This window comes from Alternaria alternata, assembly GCF_001642055.1.
Source record: "Alternaria alternata strain SRC1lrK2f unplaced genomic scaffold CC77scaffold_7, whole genome shotgun sequence".
Lineage (NCBI taxonomy): Eukaryota > Fungi > Ascomycota > Dothideomycetes > Pleosporales > Pleosporaceae > Alternaria > Alternaria alternata.
The window spans coordinates 1038659-1055179 of NW_017306196.1; the positions used below are offsets into that span (position 1 = coordinate 1038659).

At 50.3% G+C, this 16521-nt stretch overlaps 7 protein-coding genes across 7 annotated transcripts; 5 read left to right on the forward strand and 2 right to left on the reverse strand.

Annotated features, from left to right (window-relative positions):
- Positions 1–325: 325 nt before the first annotated feature.
- CC77DRAFT_1019273 (UPF0075-domain-containing protein) lies at positions 326–1961 on the forward strand. The gene has a single exon (XM_018524804.1). The coding sequence runs from the start codon at positions 539–541 to the stop codon at positions 1724–1726; it is 1188 nt and encodes a 395-aa protein (XP_018387682.1). The 5' UTR covers positions 326–538; the 3' UTR covers positions 1727–1961.
- Positions 1962–2738: 777 nt separating this feature from the next.
- CC77DRAFT_1060154 (Di-copper centre-containing protein) lies at positions 2739–4080 on the forward strand (the record flags this gene model as incomplete). Its single annotated transcript, XM_018528315.1, has 5 exons — positions 2739–2917; positions 2972–3134; positions 3235–3465; positions 3522–3785; positions 3841–4080. 5 exons carry the CDS (start codon positions 2739–2741, stop codon positions 4078–4080), a joined length of 1077 nt encoding a protein of 358 aa, XP_018387683.1.
- A 428-nt stretch (positions 4081–4508) lies between these two features.
- Positions 4509–5657, forward strand: CC77DRAFT_1088042 (NAD(P)-binding protein; the record flags this gene model as incomplete). The annotated part of the gene is made up of 2 exons (XM_018529462.1): positions 4509–4580; positions 4628–5657. 2 exons carry the CDS (start codon positions 4509–4511, stop codon positions 5462–5464), a joined length of 909 nt encoding a protein of 302 aa, XP_018387684.1. The 3' UTR covers positions 5465–5657.
- On the reverse strand, positions 5658–7502 carry CC77DRAFT_793866 (hypothetical protein). Its single transcript, XM_018533211.1, has 2 exons — positions 7401–7502; positions 5658–7344 (listed from the first exon to the last, which is right to left on the reverse strand). The coding sequence occupies exon 2, from the start codon at positions 7267–7269 to the stop codon at positions 5746–5748; it is 1524 nt and encodes a 507-aa protein (XP_018387685.1). The 5' UTR covers positions 7270–7344; positions 7401–7502; the 3' UTR covers positions 5658–5745.
- Positions 7503–8111: 609 nt separating this feature from the next.
- On the forward strand, positions 8112–11227 carry CC77DRAFT_793895 (P-loop containing nucleoside triphosphate hydrolase protein). Its single transcript, XM_018533213.1, has 3 exons — positions 8112–8149; positions 8309–8345; positions 8402–11227. Exon 3 carries the CDS (start codon positions 8454–8456, stop codon positions 11043–11045), a length of 2592 nt encoding a protein of 863 aa, XP_018387686.1. The 5' UTR covers positions 8112–8149; positions 8309–8345; positions 8402–8453; the 3' UTR covers positions 11046–11227.
- Positions 11082–12029, reverse strand: CC77DRAFT_1019275 (CFEM-domain-containing protein). The gene is made up of 2 exons (XM_018524805.1): positions 11906–12029; positions 11082–11854 (listed from the first exon to the last, which is right to left on the reverse strand). The coding sequence occupies exons 1-2, from the start codon at positions 11984–11986 to the stop codon at positions 11324–11326; spliced, it is 612 nt and encodes a 203-aa protein (XP_018387687.1). The 5' UTR covers positions 11987–12029; the 3' UTR covers positions 11082–11323.
- Positions 12030–14427: 2398 nt separating this feature from the next.
- Positions 14428–16412, forward strand: CC77DRAFT_793877 (pre-mRNA-splicing factor prp46). The gene is made up of 3 exons (XM_018533212.1): positions 14428–14558; positions 14619–15226; positions 15281–16412. The coding sequence occupies exons 2-3, from the start codon at positions 14651–14653 to the stop codon at positions 16202–16204; spliced, it is 1500 nt and encodes a 499-aa protein (XP_018387688.1). The 5' UTR covers positions 14428–14558; positions 14619–14650; the 3' UTR covers positions 16205–16412.
- Positions 16413–16521: the final 109 nt, after the last annotated feature.

The window sequence follows — 16521 nt, forward strand, 5'->3', positions numbered from 1 at the left end:
CCAGCCATTTGTAAGAGTGTTTAAATACAGAACCCAGATGACTTTCTCTCATCAACTTTCCTTTTGATTTAGGCCACTTCACTTCACTTACTACAAATCTTATTTTTAAGCTTCTCGCAGTCAATATCAGCATTTCCTAATCACAGCCTGCACCACAATGGCCCTTCAAGACAGCAGACCCCTTGACCTCACGGTCCTGGGCTTGAACTCTGGTACTTCAATGGTAAGTCTCTATGAGCATTAAGGAACTTCACCTTTACCGAATATTGCACATCAAGTTCTTCTATTTAATCCAATTACAACGCATGGGTTTGGCATATCTTGCCCTGAATCTTGTTTTAGAACCAACACATTAACCGTTAAGGTTTCATCAAAGTTCGCATGATTAGGGATGCAACTCCAACATCATAACACCTCGTCTTACAATATTTCCTTATGGTCAAAACAAGAGACTCTCGATCTGGATAATTATTGACTTTATCAGGATGGCATTGACTGCGCTCTGTGTCGCTTTCGTCAAGAGACACCCGAGTCTCCTATGCATTTCGAGCTTCTCAAATATGACGAAGTACCGCTTCCACAGCCTATCAAAAAGCGCGTTATGGACATCATCCTCCACGACCGAACGTCCGCATCCGGACTATCTGAGGTGAACGTCATTCTCGGGGAAACATTTGCCGACGCCGTAGAAGAATTCTGCAAGAAGCACAATGTGGACAAATCATCCATCGATGCTATCGGATCCCATGGTCAAACCATCTGGTTGTTATCTATGCCCAAGCCTGACCAGGTCAAGTCTGCGCTCACTATGGCTGAGGGCTGCTTCATCGCTTCTCGCACCGGAATCACTACCGTGACCGATTTCCGCGTCTCCGACCAGGCGGCTGGTCGTCAGGGCGCCCCCCTGATTGCTTTCTTCGACTCACTTCTACTCCATCACCCTACGAAGCTCCGCGCCTGCCAGAATATCGGTGGTATCGCTAATGTTTGCTTCATTCCTCCGGACAATAGGGGCGGCGTGTCGGAAACATATGACTTCGACACAGGCCCAGGCAATGTCTTTATTGACGCCGTTGTGCGCCATTACACTGGCGGTGAGCGTGAATACGACAAGGATGGTGAGATGGGTAGCCGGGGTACTGTTAACCAGGCCCTTGTCGACGAATTCCTGCAGCACGAGTACTTCAGCCTAGACCCGCCCAAGACGACGGGCCGTGAGGTTTTTCGCGACACGCTCGCCTTCGAGTTGATCGATAAGGCCGAGAAACTGGACATGACTCCCGACGATGTCGTCGCCACGGTCACCCGCATCACAGCACAATCCATTGTAGACCATTACCGGCGCTACGCTCCAGCTGACATGGAGATCGAGGAGTTATTCATGTGCGGCGGCGGTGCCTACAATCCCAACATCACCCGCTTCATTCAACAAGCGTATCCTAATACCAAAATCATGATGCTGGACGCGGCCGGTGTATCTGCAGGCGCAAAGGAGAGCATCACCTTTGCTTGGCAAGCTATGGAGGCTGTTATAGGCCGCTCAATTCCGGTCCCTACCCTTGTTGAGACTCGTCGCGAATACGTCCTAGGCAAGGTGTCGCCAGGTGCCAACTACCGTAATGTGATGCAGCAGGGCATGGCATTTGGCGCCGGTCATGACCGATTATCACCCGTCAGGGAGATGGTGAATTATGTGGACGGCAAGATATTCGACAATAAGTGGTGAGTGTTGCGAGCTCACAGCATGATGGGGCATCGAGAAGATAGTTGGAAGTGTTGGTGAATTTGGTACATGACACAATGTCAAATGCCGAATTGAGAAGGCACTCGAAAGGCATCATACTGGTTGGTACTTTCCTCATCGCATGTAAGGAAACACAGATGAGGCGGCATTTCGCAAGAATTTTATGGTCAAGTGCGGATGGAAACGAAGTGATTGAAGGATGCGCAGTGAGAAGATGGAAGGAGGTGGAGAAATCGAGATGAAGATGCAGCGGCTCGATGCCCCGAGCCGCCTCCGACGTGCTTGGCATTGCGGCGCGGGTGCGGGTCGAAGTTATCGCCTCCACAGACTACCTGTACTGGCCATCACCAACCTTCGGATTTTCATCGCATTCATAAAATGCGTAAACTAAGCTTTCTTCTCAAATCACCTCCTCAGCATGTGCGATATTAGGCTTCTTGACTGCGTCTGGAAAAATATGAGCAGCCCATGTAGTTGAGGCGTTGTACCCATTGCCATGGCACTCGCATGTACATCAAGCTAACCGCAGCGGAGCAGCGATACCCACTGATATTTAAATCCAATCCTACGCAAGGGTTCACGAAGGATCGCCCACATTACTCAACAGGTTTGTTTAACGCCGGGAGATCTATCTGCATCTCGTTAAATTGAGGTACCGACGTCGCATCCAGCCATCTGTTCAATCCCGCGCCACAGATCCTACGAGGGTTCATCTAAGCATCTAGATTGCCGTGCAGTATGGCAAAGTAGATCCTTCATGCTCGGCCTTGAGTCGGCATTGCATGTTCCTCGCTTCGCGCACACGCTGTTCTGCAGGGGAGGTAGAAGCCAAGAGCACCAGTGTGCAGCAAGCGGCAGGTATATATGGAGAGCGGCATTGTCAATGAATTTTCGGACGCACCAGAGCAGTCCCATTCCTAGGTCTCTCATTGACTGATCCTCCTTCCACCCAAAGAAGTAACGCTGCGCTATCGACACCAGTATTTTTGCTGCTATGCGCTTTTTCGATCTTGCGACTTTGGCGCTTGTCGGCGGTGCCGGTGCTTTCAAAGTTACGGAGCACGATAAATTGGCTGCTCTTGGCCTAGCAAACGTCGGAGTTGATGTCGCAAAGAATGGCTATCCGAACCCTGGCCAGTGCACTTTGAAGAACGTGAAAGTTCGATGCGAGTGGTATGTACTCAAATCTCCGTTATGAAGCACATCCAATTGACTCGTATCTTTCAGGTCGACGCTCACGAAGCCCGAGAGGCGTAACTACATCGATGCCATCAAGTGTCTTCACTCCAAGCCTGGTCTCACGCCAGCTGGGGTCGCACCTGGTGCAAGGAGCCGCTTCGACGACTTTGTCGTGACTCACGTCCAACAGACTTACTCTGTCCACGGAACTGTATGTCTAAATATGCAATGTCTCTTTGAATCAAACTACTCAGGTTGCTCGATTGATCTGTGGCAGTCGTAGGGGTGACATGGTGTGCTGACACTATCAGGCCAACTTCCTAGCTTGGCACCGATACTACATCTGGGCCTATGAGCAGCTACTGCGTGACGAGTGTGGCTACAAAGGATACTTGCCATACTACAACTGGGCATGGTGGCATGAAGACCCCGCTTCATCTCCCCTCTTCGACGGCAGTGATACCAGTATCGGTGATGCTGGTGCCTACCTTCCGAAGCGGCGGGATGCCCAATCAAGCTTGAGCCTGGAAGTGGCCGTGGCTGTATCTCGGGTCCTTTGGCAAACTGGACTTCAAGTATTGGGCCTATTCAAACCAAGGTCAAAGGAATCAAGCCGAACCCGCAAGCTGACGGTTTGGGTTACAACCCGAGATGCTTAAGTCGGGACGTCAACAAGCACGCTGCTTACAGGTCGAGGGACGAGGTTATTACCGAACTCATCAAGAACAGCAAGGACATCCTTAGCTTCCAGAACCGCATGCAAGGCGATTTCCCGACCGGTTACCTTGGCGTCCACAGCGCTGGTCACTATACTGTGGGAGGAGATCAAGGCTCCGACTTTTTCAACTCACCATCCGACCCCGTAAGTTTTTTTATCACAATTCATAGTCAACTAGAATGAGTTTTAACTCCAACAGGCTTTCTACTTCCACCATGCTCAGATCGACCGCACATGGTGGATCTGGCAGAACCACGATCTCAAGAACAGGAGGAATGCGATCGATGGCACCATCACTTTCCTGAACTCGCCGCCGAGTCGTAACGGCACACTCAATGACACGCTGACCTTGGGTCCGATGTTGGATACATTTAAAAACATCACGAACAAGGATGCGATGAGCACGCTTGGAGGGCCATTCTGCTACATTTATTTGTGAATAGATTTTCAGGCCACCCATAGAGAATTAGATGGTTTAACACAGGTATCATTTTTGAAATGACTTGCGGGCGTATGCTCTTGGTGTTGATTAGGCCACTCGCGCACTTGAGCGGCACAGTCAAGGTACCAGTAAGCCCGTTAACTCCGCATCGCGTCGCCGCCTCAGTGGCTTTAACATTAAGCCAAAGTCCGCAATATCCATCATGGTATGGTCTAAAGCTGAGCAATGTGCTATGTAACTAGCCAGCAGCTACACTATCTCACTTCGCTAGGTCCTCAGCTTGAAGTTCAGTATCCTGAAGCTATACGCGCCAATTACTTGTTACTCCACCCGAACTATCGTCACGAAGCTTGAGGATCAAGGGGCACGAGCATCGGGTCCTGCAATCGAACACAGGTGACTTACAATATCAATTTCTGTCCAACATGGCGATATCATACGCCAGAGATCAGCCGCAAGGATTCACCAATCGTATTGAGAAGGTGGCTATTGTAGGGGTACGTCCTCCTACATAACTGCCGTGTTTCTCTTATTGACGTGTCAGGCTGGGGGACAATTTGGAAAGTACTTGACGGAAGCGTTGTTGAAGACGGGCAAACACACAGTGACAGCTATCACGCGCGCCAACAGTACCAACAGTTTACCGGAAGGCGTGCGTATTGAGCGTGTGGATTACAGCGGAGATGACTTGGATGCCCTTGTTGACGCCCTCCGCGGCCAGCAAGTACTGATTGTCACCATGGCAGTTACAGCACCACGGGACACTGTAAGCAAGCTTGTGCGTGCTGCGGCCAAGGCTGATGTTACTTACGTTATGCCTAACTGGTTTGGTCACGACGCAGCCAACAGGAAGCTCTGCGACGACTCTATGCTCTCACCTTCTGGTGAGGCTATCCACGCTGAGATCGAGAATCTCGGTGTGAGCGCAAACATCCGACTCGTCTGCAACTTCTGGTACGAATTCAGTCTTGGCGGCGGTCCAGATCGTTTTGGCTTTGACTTCACGAAGCGATCTTTTATCATGTTCGACGAGGGCAATGTTCCTTTCAACGTCAGCACCTGGGCTCAGTGTGCTCGGGCAGTTGCGAATCTATTCAGCCTCAAACAACTTCCTGAAGACGAATCGGACAAGTCGCCTACTTTATCACGGTTTAGTAGTCGCCCTGTCTACATCTCGAGTTTTCGATTGAGCCAGATGGAGATGTTTGAGACTGTCAAGCGCGTGACCAGAACGTCGGACGATGACTGGGCCATTACGCATGAATCTTCCGAGGAACGTTGGAAAGATGGTTTTGCGGCAGTCATGGAAGGGGATTTCGGGCAATTCACCAAGATGCTGTACAGTCGGATGTATTTTCCCAATGGAAGGGGGCGATTATGAACCTTTAGACAACAAGTCATTGTCTCTTCCTGCTGAAGACTTGGACCAGTATACCGCTATCGGCGTGCGCATGGGAGAGAATGGCGAAGTAGCCGAACCTCATTAGGATGGGACGTACATGTAATTTGCCTCATCATCAACACCATAGGCGAATAATTTGCTGTGTACTGCAAGGTTGCTCAGTCAGACTATCTGTAAAAAGACACGAAACTGGTATGAAGCAACCACTTGTTACATCAAAAGTCTTCGTGTGATGTGATTCATCCAACTGGCGCCACTAGCTATCCGTGAAGAGTGTCAACAAGGTCTTCTCTAATGGACGTTACGCGTGCAGCGTGATCTGTGAGATCGGCAACGTTCATCTCTCTGACACAATCGTACAGATCCATTGCATGGCCTTTATGGGTAAGCAGTGCTTTGAGCCGTGGTCCTGGCTCATCGAATGTCATATCGCATATATCCTGAAGTCCCCTCACAAACGCGCGAACCAGCTGCGTAAAGCCATTACCTTCCCATAAGCCACTATGCTCTAGTCCGTCAACGATCAATAGAACTTGTCTGTCACAGTTTCTAACAAAACTTCGAAGAAGAGAGTGGAAGCAATCAACTAGCTGCTGCATCTCTGTGGGTTCGATAGTATTGTTTTCCATCTCCATCATGTTCATCGGCAAGGTCGGTCCATCAAGTGGTTGATTCCCTCGTATAGACACCAAACTCTGAATGAGAGCCCGTAGCATATCCAAGAATCGCTTAGCCGTTGAGTCTTCAGAGTCCGATTCGAAGATGAATATGAGTTTGTGGCAATCTACCAAGTAGTAGAGCAGTACACCCGCGGATGTGGCCGTTGTATCGTCTGGTTCATCCGAGGTTTCAAGAAGCAGAACATCTCCGTGCGCATCGTTCCACCATAAAGCGATAGACTCTGCAATACGTGTGTCTCCATGAGCGTGGACAGAGTACTCGATGCGCTTTACAACCATGTCTGTTTGTTTGCTCGAGGATATCGTTCTTGAAGCATAAACGGCCAGTGTTCTATCATCCAAGGATTGTTCCTTCTCCAAAGTAGGCGACGCACTAGCTACACTTGATGCTCTGCTACGGTATGGGGCGTGCTGTTGGATCTGTCTTTCTACGCTCGAGAGTACAGAGCCTACTGGTTGAGTATCTTTTAAGACTGTACAATTAGAGGCGAGGAATCTCTCAGACGCGCTCGTCAGATATTTGAGAAGTTTGTGTGACTCCATTGTTTCTTTTACGAGCTGATTGTAGAGATCGCGATCGCCCATTAGCCATTGGGCCTTGTTCTTGCTTCTTCTCGTAGCATCCACAAACTTGTCCACCATTCTAGAGAGACGATTATAGGGCCGATCTACATTCTCCTTTCCTTCAAGGGTCGAGTTGGTCTGTTGGCTCTTCGTGGTATGCGCTAGTCTGCCCACCATTCTTGAAAAGCGACTCTTGGGCTGATCTGCTTCTTCATCTGATTCTTCATCTGATTCGTCGGTAAAGTCGTGGTACTGTTTCCTCAGACGTTCCATTGCCTTTTCGCGCGAGCCATGTAATATGAAAATGATTCGAATAATTGTCTCTTTTCTGGCTGGTTCTAAAGTCTGGAATCGGTCGGTATCGGGTCCCCAGAAAGCACCCCAGTCTCCGAGCATTAGCTCCGAGGTTTGGAGCTGGATAGCCAGGAAATCTTTTTCCCGGATGTGATCTTCGGTGATATCGTTGATCAGTTTACCGAAATCTATGATACCCTTCCACGCCAGAGCCACGCCGAGGATGGCAAGAGGTAGTTCAGCCATAACAAGATAGCCTTGATCTGAGACTTTTGCGATGTGTCGTGCAGTGGAGTTGATCAAGCGTCATTGAAATAAGCCCTGCAGCTTGTATTAGAGCTAATATTACTAGCTCAAGCATACAACGAGAGGCTGACCGACCGGTGAGGCGAAGTATGCCACTTCGCATGCAAGTGCTTCGCTACTACCTATAATATCCCAAAGGTGCGGAAAGCCACCAACTCACACATGCAGTCTGGAACAGCTGATTGCCGGTCTTACGTTGAGATAGGTCCACTCATGGGTTGAAGACGATGCCGAGGTAACCAAAAGCGTTGTATTCGAACGATACCAGACACGTAGACAGACAACTGTGGAAACATCTGTGTTAACCATCCATGGATGCCAATCATGATCGACACCACTATGTTAACTCATCAGAAACACAGCCCCCGAAGGCTGAGTATCAACGATTCCGTGTGCCAACAGTGCTCTTTCCTGTGAGCCAGAAGGCTGCCGAACCTCGGGTTACGTGAAAGCTTTGTAGCTTGAGACAATTTGGTGGCCAATGAACGTCTATCGCGCTCCATCCCGCGCAAGGAGAACAAATCGAGCAGCCGCAGATTCGGTGATCATACCCAGGTAACCCTCAGATGCTCAGCTTACCCGTACCCCGCTTCAAAATATTCAGCCTTGTGGATTATGCCTTGGCATTCCTTTTATAGATGACATACGCATGAAGCAGACCGATCAGATAGAGTCATGCACATCTCATTCGATGCACTATTAACATTCGGGCTTGGCGGAGATAAATCGAATGCATTCACCACAGCCATCGTTCGTCATGCACACACACCACTAGTCCTACAGCCTTTAGATATCAAGACCTCGTTTCCAGTCTAAGACAGTTGAGTTTAATTTTTCGTGATGCAATATCTACCTGCCAACACTTTTTCATCTTCTATTGTAGTTTTTCGTTGAAATAAATCTAGTGGTGTCTTCAAGCGCCTTGCTTGCCTTATACACGTATTCGTTACCTCTTCTACTGACCATACCATATGTTTAGAATATGGTCGTAGACTAAGAAGCGTTCTCTTCGCTCAGTGAGTTTGGCCCGCTTCTTAAATGTTTACTTCTGTACGTTAATGGTGGTTATCAGAGTCTTTCACGTACGGCTACGAACTGCGTTGTATCACTTCACAGGGGAAACAATGCCTATCAACATACCGCAGAAGTGGAAATTATCAAGGACTTCAACGAAAGGGCAGGGTGACGACGATGGCATTGGTTCATCTTCGATTGCTAAGTTGAATGACACATCTACGAAAACTGAGCAAATCAATGGCGAGACGAAAGCCGAAGGCGAAGAAAATCATGCACCCGCAAAGCTAGAAGATTTGGAAACTTCAAAAAGCGATGCCCCTGGGATTGAACCCTCGCCAGAACGTCCAGATATCCTGTACTGTTTGACTTTGAAGGAGGATAACAAAGTGGACCGCAGCTTCTACAAAAACACACCTTGGACAGGTGTCAATACTGGCTTGCCAGGCTCAGATCCCGAGGACGAAGAAGAATCGCGGGCGGTGCTCACTTACTACGTGGATGCTGTAGTCCAGGACAAAACAGGAAAAGAGCCAAACACGTCAAAGACCTGGAGAGAGCAACCCGCGGACTTTGAATTTGGTCGAGACGCAGTACTCAAGAACAGATACTGGCCCAATCTGAAGCTTTACTCCAAAAAGCTCATCAAACTGTGTGAGTTAGTCTTGGACTACTATCCGCTCCGGGGAGATGGGAAAACATTTCAACCACCCATCAGAGATACTTTTGTTGAGTTCATGTATTGTTATCAAGAGTTGAAACAATACTTGAATACTTACCGCCAGTCTTTGCCGGAAGATGAGCAAAGCGATCGAAAACTGGAGCTAGGAAGCTGCGGAGACGAAGAGTTATCTGAAGTACTACGTCCATATCTGGATTTTGGCGAGCTCAAGCCCGAAGAAAACCCATGCGACGCTACGACTGCTCACGACATTGCTGTTCTTCTACGGCTTCTTGCTGGAATGTATCGGGTCAAGGCAGTACCGATACTGACATCCGTATATCTTGACCCGAAACAGTTAATAGAGTACAGTGGCTTGTGGCTACTTTTCAAGCCAGGTACTGTCGTATATGTCAAACGAGCGGCGTTTTGGGTACCTGTTGATGTGATCGAACAGTACGGCAGAGAAAGAAATGCAACAAGCTGGGGTTCGAAGCGTGGTGAGGGTGACGATGAGTACTCAGCATGCGTCATTGCCTCTTGGAGGTATGCTGAAAAAGACAAAGACAGTCATGCAGCACGAGATAACAGCGATCACCTTGAAGTCGTGTTATGGAGTATCCACTATACTGGTACTGCTTTCCAGCGCATTGCACATGAGGCCAATATCGTCAAATTCGATCATCCAAGGCCGCTCAGAGATCTGACCATTGTTCCTGCCCGGCTCTATGACAAATTGGACAACGGTATACTACGTGGTACCCTTGAGAAGCGTGGTCACAAATATCTTTCCGTGCTCAGTGAGCTCGCGGCGCATAGGAATTACAAACATCGGCTTAGTAAGTACGAAGGCCAAATCATTGTTGATCCGGCTGCCTACCGACAATACCTCACAGAGGAGAACGAGGATCATTTCTGGACGACTCCACTCCCACCACAAGAGACTCCAATCCTAGATGGTGGCGGTGGTCATCGATTTAGCGGCTTGACCGACTATGTTCCATCCCAGAAAGATCCATTTCCTCGTCTCAATGAATTGTGTCTACTCCTTCCCAGCAGAACTGAAGGCTTTGCATTGAGGAACAAAAGGTGGATGATCTTCGAGATTGAGGGAATCAGCGAGCGTCCACCAGTACCATCAGAAAACCAGCTTGACACAGAACTCGTATTGGTCACCGACGCAGACAAAGAATCCCTTCGAACAGTTTTACCTAGAGGCGAGAGCCCACTCAGCTCAGCCTCTGACTTTGTGGAAGGCAAAGGCGAGGGCAAGATCTTCTTGCTCTATGGCGGTCCTGGGACTGGCAAGACTCTGACAGTGGAGTGTGTTGCGAACGATACATGTCGGCCACTACTTCGCCTTACTGTGCAAGACGTCAGGCTCGAAAATGACGTGGAAGCCAACATTCGGAAGTGGTTTACCCTTGCCGCGAAATGGGATGCAATCCTCCTGATCGATGAGGCCGATCTGTTCCTTGAACAGCGGAAAGATGGAGATCTTCAACGTAATAGTCTGTCAACTATCTTCTTGAGGACTATGGAATACTACAAAGGCGTTCTCTTTCTGACAACTAATCGAGCGGGTCATATAGACGACTCTTTCATCTCACGGATTACTTGTCCCATCGCTTACAACCCGTTGTCGGATGAGACAAAAGCAAAGATTGTAGAAAAGTTTGTCAAGAAGTTCCAGGAAACAGGAAGCATCATAGTCGAGAAGTCAGCTGCAGTCTATCTGAAAGCGAATTGCAAAGACCTTAACGGCCGAGAACTTCGCAACGTGTTGCAAAATGCAGTTGCCACTGCAGAGATCAAAGAGCGGGCCAAACGTCGGTTGGCGCAATTGGCAGGTGAAGATTTGCCTCCTATCATCGTCACCGTAGGTATCCGACATATAAGCGCAGCAGTTGAGAGGCATTCTGAGTTTCAGCACGATCTGAACAAATTGAGGGGTGGTAGAGACGAGGCTACAAGAGCAAGAGGCAGGCAGGACTATCCAACAAAGCAGCCTGGCAGCTCGGGAGTCAATGGGAAGGTATAAGAGCAGACACTTTAATGTTATGATCAAGAGCATTGATACTATTTCCTTATGTTTGCGATTCAGCTGATTTTATGCTAGCTTTTCTTTTGGAGTGAAGCATTCTTTGATGGTGTCAAGGGCACAGATGAGGGGAACACTCAATTCGAAGTATTAGGTATCGCATTATCGTTTTTGTGTGGTATTACAAGATCCGATCGCTCCATCAACATAATTCCATTACATCCCAACCATGACTATCCAGTCAATGATTCATGTATCCATCCAGAGCGTAAGGGTATCTACAAAGCGAACATGGCAAGGGCGGCGGCACCGAGGATACCGACAGCCTGGGTAGCCTGAGCAGCACCACCGGTGAACTCAGACATGGAGGCAGAGGGGGTCATGCTCATGCTGCCGGTGGCGGTAGGAGTAGCGGTCATGGACATGGACTCGGACATGGACATCTCGGATGACATGGAGGAGGCAGCCGATGCGACAGCGGAAGAGGCCTCGGAGAGGACGGAGGATGCCTCGGAGGCCATGGAGGAAGCCATGGAAGAGGCGGCTGAGGCAGCAGCAGCAGATGTAGCGGAGGCTACAGCAGAGCTGGCAGCGGGAGCGCTGGCATCAGGGATGCTGATGGGAGCACCAGCGGCAGAGCAGGTGGACTCAACAGCGGCGATGGCGGCGGCCTGGTCGGAAGGACCGCAGGCACCCTGAACACAGGGCTGGACCTGGGAGAGGAGCTGAGCACCCTTCTTGCAGTGGCAGGCGAAGTCGGTGAGAGAGGAGCAGCCGTCGCTGGTGAGGGGACCGACGAAGCAGTTGAGCTGTGCACTGTTAGTTTACATGACACCCATGAAAAGTTTCTGACAACATACAGCGCAAGACGGGATGTTGTCAAGCTGAGCGGCGCCAACGGAGGCCAGAGCGACGATGGTAGCGATGGTGAAGGTCTTCATTTTGACGGAAGTTCTGGTGTTGATACAGTGATCGGTGTAGTGAGAGTTCTTTGGTATGTGTATAACGACAGTGAAGCTTGCAGAAAAACGAAGAGCGAACTGTCGCAAGCTCTTTATATCAACCGCGTCTCGAGGCCTCCCATGTCCCGGTGGGAAACAAGCTAGCACCGTAGCACCCAAGTGGATACCGCAAAGGGCATCTTGTTCGCCCCATTCGAGATCTGCGTGCAGCCCCTGGAGGTATTGCTCAATGTGGTAGAGCTTGATGACGCTACCCCAGACTACCAACTGCTAGCTGCGGCTGATCGAGACTGGACTGACGATGGGAAAGTCTATTGCTTGCCATTGCCACGGAACGAAGCGCGCCGCGTCTCGCCGAACAAGTGGTCTTGATTCATGAAGGTTGAAACAAAGGAGATATTATCCGCGTAGCTCATGTATTAAGTTTTTTGACGTATTGAATAGAAATTGCAAGGAGTATGTAGTGCAGATGCCTCATGTAAAAAGCCATTGGTGTGTCGATTGGATGTCATTGGTGAGCATTGGCACTGGGGCGACGGCGACTCCAGGCAAGGGACGGGGGAAGAACCTGTTAAGGCGCCAAGACACTAGAAGCTTTTGCTCATTGGGCAACCTGCAGCCAGTGACGGAGCTGGCCGTTCTCATTTAACCGCTTTCGGAGTTGGTGCGAAGCGCGAAAATCCGGGGCAGTCTTGGAAGGTACACATGTCAGCACGCAGAACGAACGAGGACGTACTTCACTGGCTTGAGCAGATGTTTGACAGCGATGTTCCTTCTCGAATATGGGCACTGTGATCAATGGGTGGCGGCAGGCAAAAGGCGACACAAAATCGATAGCTGGCGCTGAATCCGTTGTTACAACCCCGCAAAATTTCGACCCTTCTCGGCCATACATCCGGGACAATCCATGCACGGCTTTCTGGCTAAGCTCCCCGATTTAGTCGCGCAGAAAGTCGCCAGGAACCTGGCCCACTCGTTGAACGGATGTGCCATCCGAGCACCCATCGCTGTAAAATTCTCGGAGAGTCAAGGTCGGGTGGCGTGAGGCTGGCGGCCTTACTGTGCCTGCATGTGTCTACAGAATCCGTTCTCCAAAGAAGTCGTCTTGTATATGTTCAGGCGCGGCGCTGTAAGGTGGTGTATGTCTCTACGCGTACAGTGCTGTCATGCGACCATTACGGCCTTGTTGTTGAAGAGCAAGGGTTTGGCCGTTCCTGCGTCATATTACGCGGAGGCAGCTTCCTCCTCTGGAAGGATCTGGCGGCTCGGTCTGGCTCTGGCTTCAAGTTCCTCGGCAGCATGTGCTTGTATTTGCGCCCATCCACTGCTTTTGCGCAATCCTGGGGAGTTGGGGCCATGAGCTGTAAAGCGGAGAACCCGGGAGATCTGGGGAAACAAGCATCGTAGTAGCAACGGACGTAGATGGGTCGTGTTGATGCGTTCGCGATGCATTGCGTGATCACGGTGATGTTTGTCTAAACATTTTTCGGTGAACGCCACGCATGCCGTTAACAGCATCTGACATGTGAGCTCCGCGCCGTGGCTCTGCGATATTGCGGCGCGGAGCCTCGTATCCCCCCTGCAGGTCTCGAATTGTGGTGTGTACATGCGAGCGCCGTGCATTGGACCGTTTAACCACCGCAGATATTGGGAGGTCCGATGTTGGCACCCATGTGAGATCGCTCACCAGCTCTCTTACGTACAAGGTTACCGGCCATGTAACCTCATTGAGCTCCCAACATTCCGGGCTCTTCCTCTGGTCGAGATGTGTATCGCACGGATCCTGCGCCCCGACTTTGCGGGCATCATGGAATGCTACCTTTCGATCCTTACATTTCCAGAGGTTAGAGTTGGTTGAAGACTAAGCTGTGACTATGAGCAGACGGTACGGTTGAGAGTGATGCTATTGTGTGATACGCTGACGTTGTACGCAACCATTTCCGCAAACCGTCGTCTTTTTTTTTAGAGCTTGCGCTTCAATGGATGCAACAGACCTTGGTTTGATGCGTTCACCAGCAGAGGCTTTTGCGACGGTGGATCCGCACAAGGCATGTGTGTCCATCCTGTTTCGTGGGTTGGATTATGGTGTCATTGCCAATTCGCGCAGTAACTGACACTGGCCGTTTTGGCATGATTGTAACCAAGTCGAACGCCATCTTTCGAGGAACAACCAAATATACACGTATTCCGGATTTGAGAGTCTCAGATGGGATAAAGCGGGACCATGCAACAAGCAGCGAAGTAGATCGATGGTAGCCGCAAGACTAGAAGATATGTAAGCAATTCGATGCAGTGAAGATTGCAAGAAGATCACGTCGCATAATATAAGAAATCCAGGAATGGTGTGAAGATAGCAAGATATGTCGTGCTCAAGTCGACTGCGAGGCTGAGCAGCCTTGGAAGATAGCAGCCTGAAGATCAGATAAGATATCCCTCGGTGTTAGCTCGGCTGGGTGAGGCAGGCGCGCTAGTGAAACTTCCGTCGTCAATGTTCGCGATGGAGAGTCGACGACCAGCTGTTGGCCTCTGGTATCACCCAACACATCAACACGTAAGTTTCTCTTATGAACGTCACTGCAGTCGCGAACCACCACAGCTTACGCTAGCCCAGTAAACCTCCCACCTCCACATCACGTCGTCATCATGGCCGAGACCGCAGCTTCGCGACCTCAAAGCACGGCGGAGCAGCTTATTAGAACCTCTTCGAAGCGCACACGAGAGATATTTGCCGCCGACTTTGCGTCTCCCGCCGCACTAGATCACGCCTCTAATGGCAGTTTTTCGATCCACCCGACAACACCAGCACCCTTAGCCGCCGCAGATCAGGCCAGCGTCGCATCGCGCATTCGCAACGAATATGAGCATGTACGCGAGCTCCCACCTGCACTGGCCGCGAAAATGGCTAGCGCAGCATCCACGGCGGCCGAACGACGTAAGAAGATCAAGGCGCAGAATGCCGAAGAGAAGGCATCGGACCCTAAGATGCAGAGGATGATTGATGGTGTCGCAGAGAAGGCGGACAAAGCACGCGACGCGCAGTCGATGCAGTTGGCAGTGAGGGCCGGAGGAAAGGGCGCCGCGCCAAATGCCCAAGGACCTACGCCAAATAGAGATCAGACGTCCAGCGCGCTGGTGAGGAAGGACGTGGTTCGTCAAGCGAAGCCTGACTGGCATGCGCCCTGGAAGGTCAAGACGGTCATTAGCGGACATATGGGATGGGTAAGCAATACGATAAGATCGTGCGCAATAGCGACATCAACTGACTTTGTATAGGTGCGATCAGTGGCAATGGAGCCTGGAAACCAATGGTTCGCTACGGGTGCCGCAGACAGGACGATTAAACTTTGGGATCTGGCTAGTGGTCAACTGAAGATTACATTGACAGGACACATTTCGGCAGTTAGAGGGCTCGCAGTGAGCCCAAGACACCCATACCTTTTCTCTTGCGGAGAAGACAAGATGGTCAAGTGCTGGGATCTCGAGACCAACAAGGTCATCAGACATTACCACGGCCACTTGAGCGGAGTCTACTCGCTTTCGCTCCATCCGACCGTAGATGTGCTCTGCACAGGAGGACGAGACGGTGTAGTCCGCGTTTGGGACATGCGATCGCGCAGCAACATCCACGTCCTCGGAGGCCACAAGGGAACCATTTCCTCAATCCAATGCCAAGAAGCCGAACCTCAGGTTATCTCCGGAAGCATGGATAGCACAATACGACTCTGGGATCTTGTCGCAGGAAAGACGCGTACGGTACTTACCCACCACAAAAAGTCTGTTCGCTCTCTTGCCACACATCCAACAGAATTCACATTTGCCTCTGGATCTGCGCAATCGGCGAAGCAATGGCTGTGTCCGGAAGGCAACTTTATGCAGAACTTCTCGCCCGTCAACAGCATCATCAACACACTCTCTGTCAACGAGGACAACATCATGTTTGCTGGTAGCGACAATGGTGAAGCCTCATTCTACGACTGGAAGACAGGTCACCGCTTCCAGCACACAGAAAGCATCGCACAACCGGGTTCTCTTGAAGCGGAAGCGGGTGTCATGTGTTCGACGTTTGACAAGACTGGTCTGCGTCTCATCACTGGAGAGTCGGACAAGTCAATCAAGATTTGGAAGCAGGACGAGAACGCTACTGAAGAGACACATCCACTCGACTGGAAGCCGACACTCGGACGGCGAAAGTTCTAGAGTAGGTTGCCTTGAAGAGACGAAGCAGCTTGTGCATAGTGTTTGGAGTTGGATTGGCGTCAAGAATGTAACATTATTGGGATCATGGCATTGTTTGCATAGGAGGTTATACCAAGCACGGAGAGCGCAATCATTTCCACGGTCATCGATAGCGCATATAAAGACTCAGCATGATACAGATAGTTCAACAAGTAACTTTCACCTCAGGCTTGTCCAGACCAAAATAAAGCTGTGCAGTAGCAAGTGTGCCCAGCCTGATGCATGTGAATACGGAATACGCGGGATACGTCAGTGGTCTAAGCTTGAAAGTGGGTTGT

Excerpts from the sequence above, each read along its gene's own strand:
- CC77DRAFT_1019273 (XM_018524804.1), top strand. The coding sequence starts at position 539 with ATGCATTTCGAGCTTCTCAAATATGACGAAGTACCGCTTCCACAGCCT.
- CC77DRAFT_1019275 (XM_018524805.1), bottom strand. The coding sequence starts at position 11,986 with ATGAAGACCTTCACCATCGCTACCATCGTCGCTCTGGCCTCCGTTGGC. Across the intron at positions 11,855-11,905 it reads ACAACATCCCGTCTTGCGCT|CTCAACTGCTTCGTCGGTCC; the intron begins GTATGTTGTCAG and ends AACAGTGCACAG.
- CC77DRAFT_793866 (XM_018533211.1), bottom strand. The coding sequence starts at position 7,269 with ATGGCTGAACTACCTCTTGCCATCCTCGGCGTGGCTCTGGCGTGGAAG.
- CC77DRAFT_793877 (XM_018533212.1), top strand. The coding sequence starts at position 14,651 with ATGGCCGAGACCGCAGCTTCGCGACCTCAAAGCACGGCGGAGCAGCTT. Across the intron at positions 15,227-15,280 it reads TTAGCGGACATATGGGATGG|GTGCGATCAGTGGCAATGGA; the intron begins GTAAGCAATACG and ends GACTTTGTATAG.
- CC77DRAFT_793895 (XM_018533213.1), top strand. The coding sequence starts at position 8,454 with ATGCCTATCAACATACCGCAGAAGTGGAAATTATCAAGGACTTCAACG.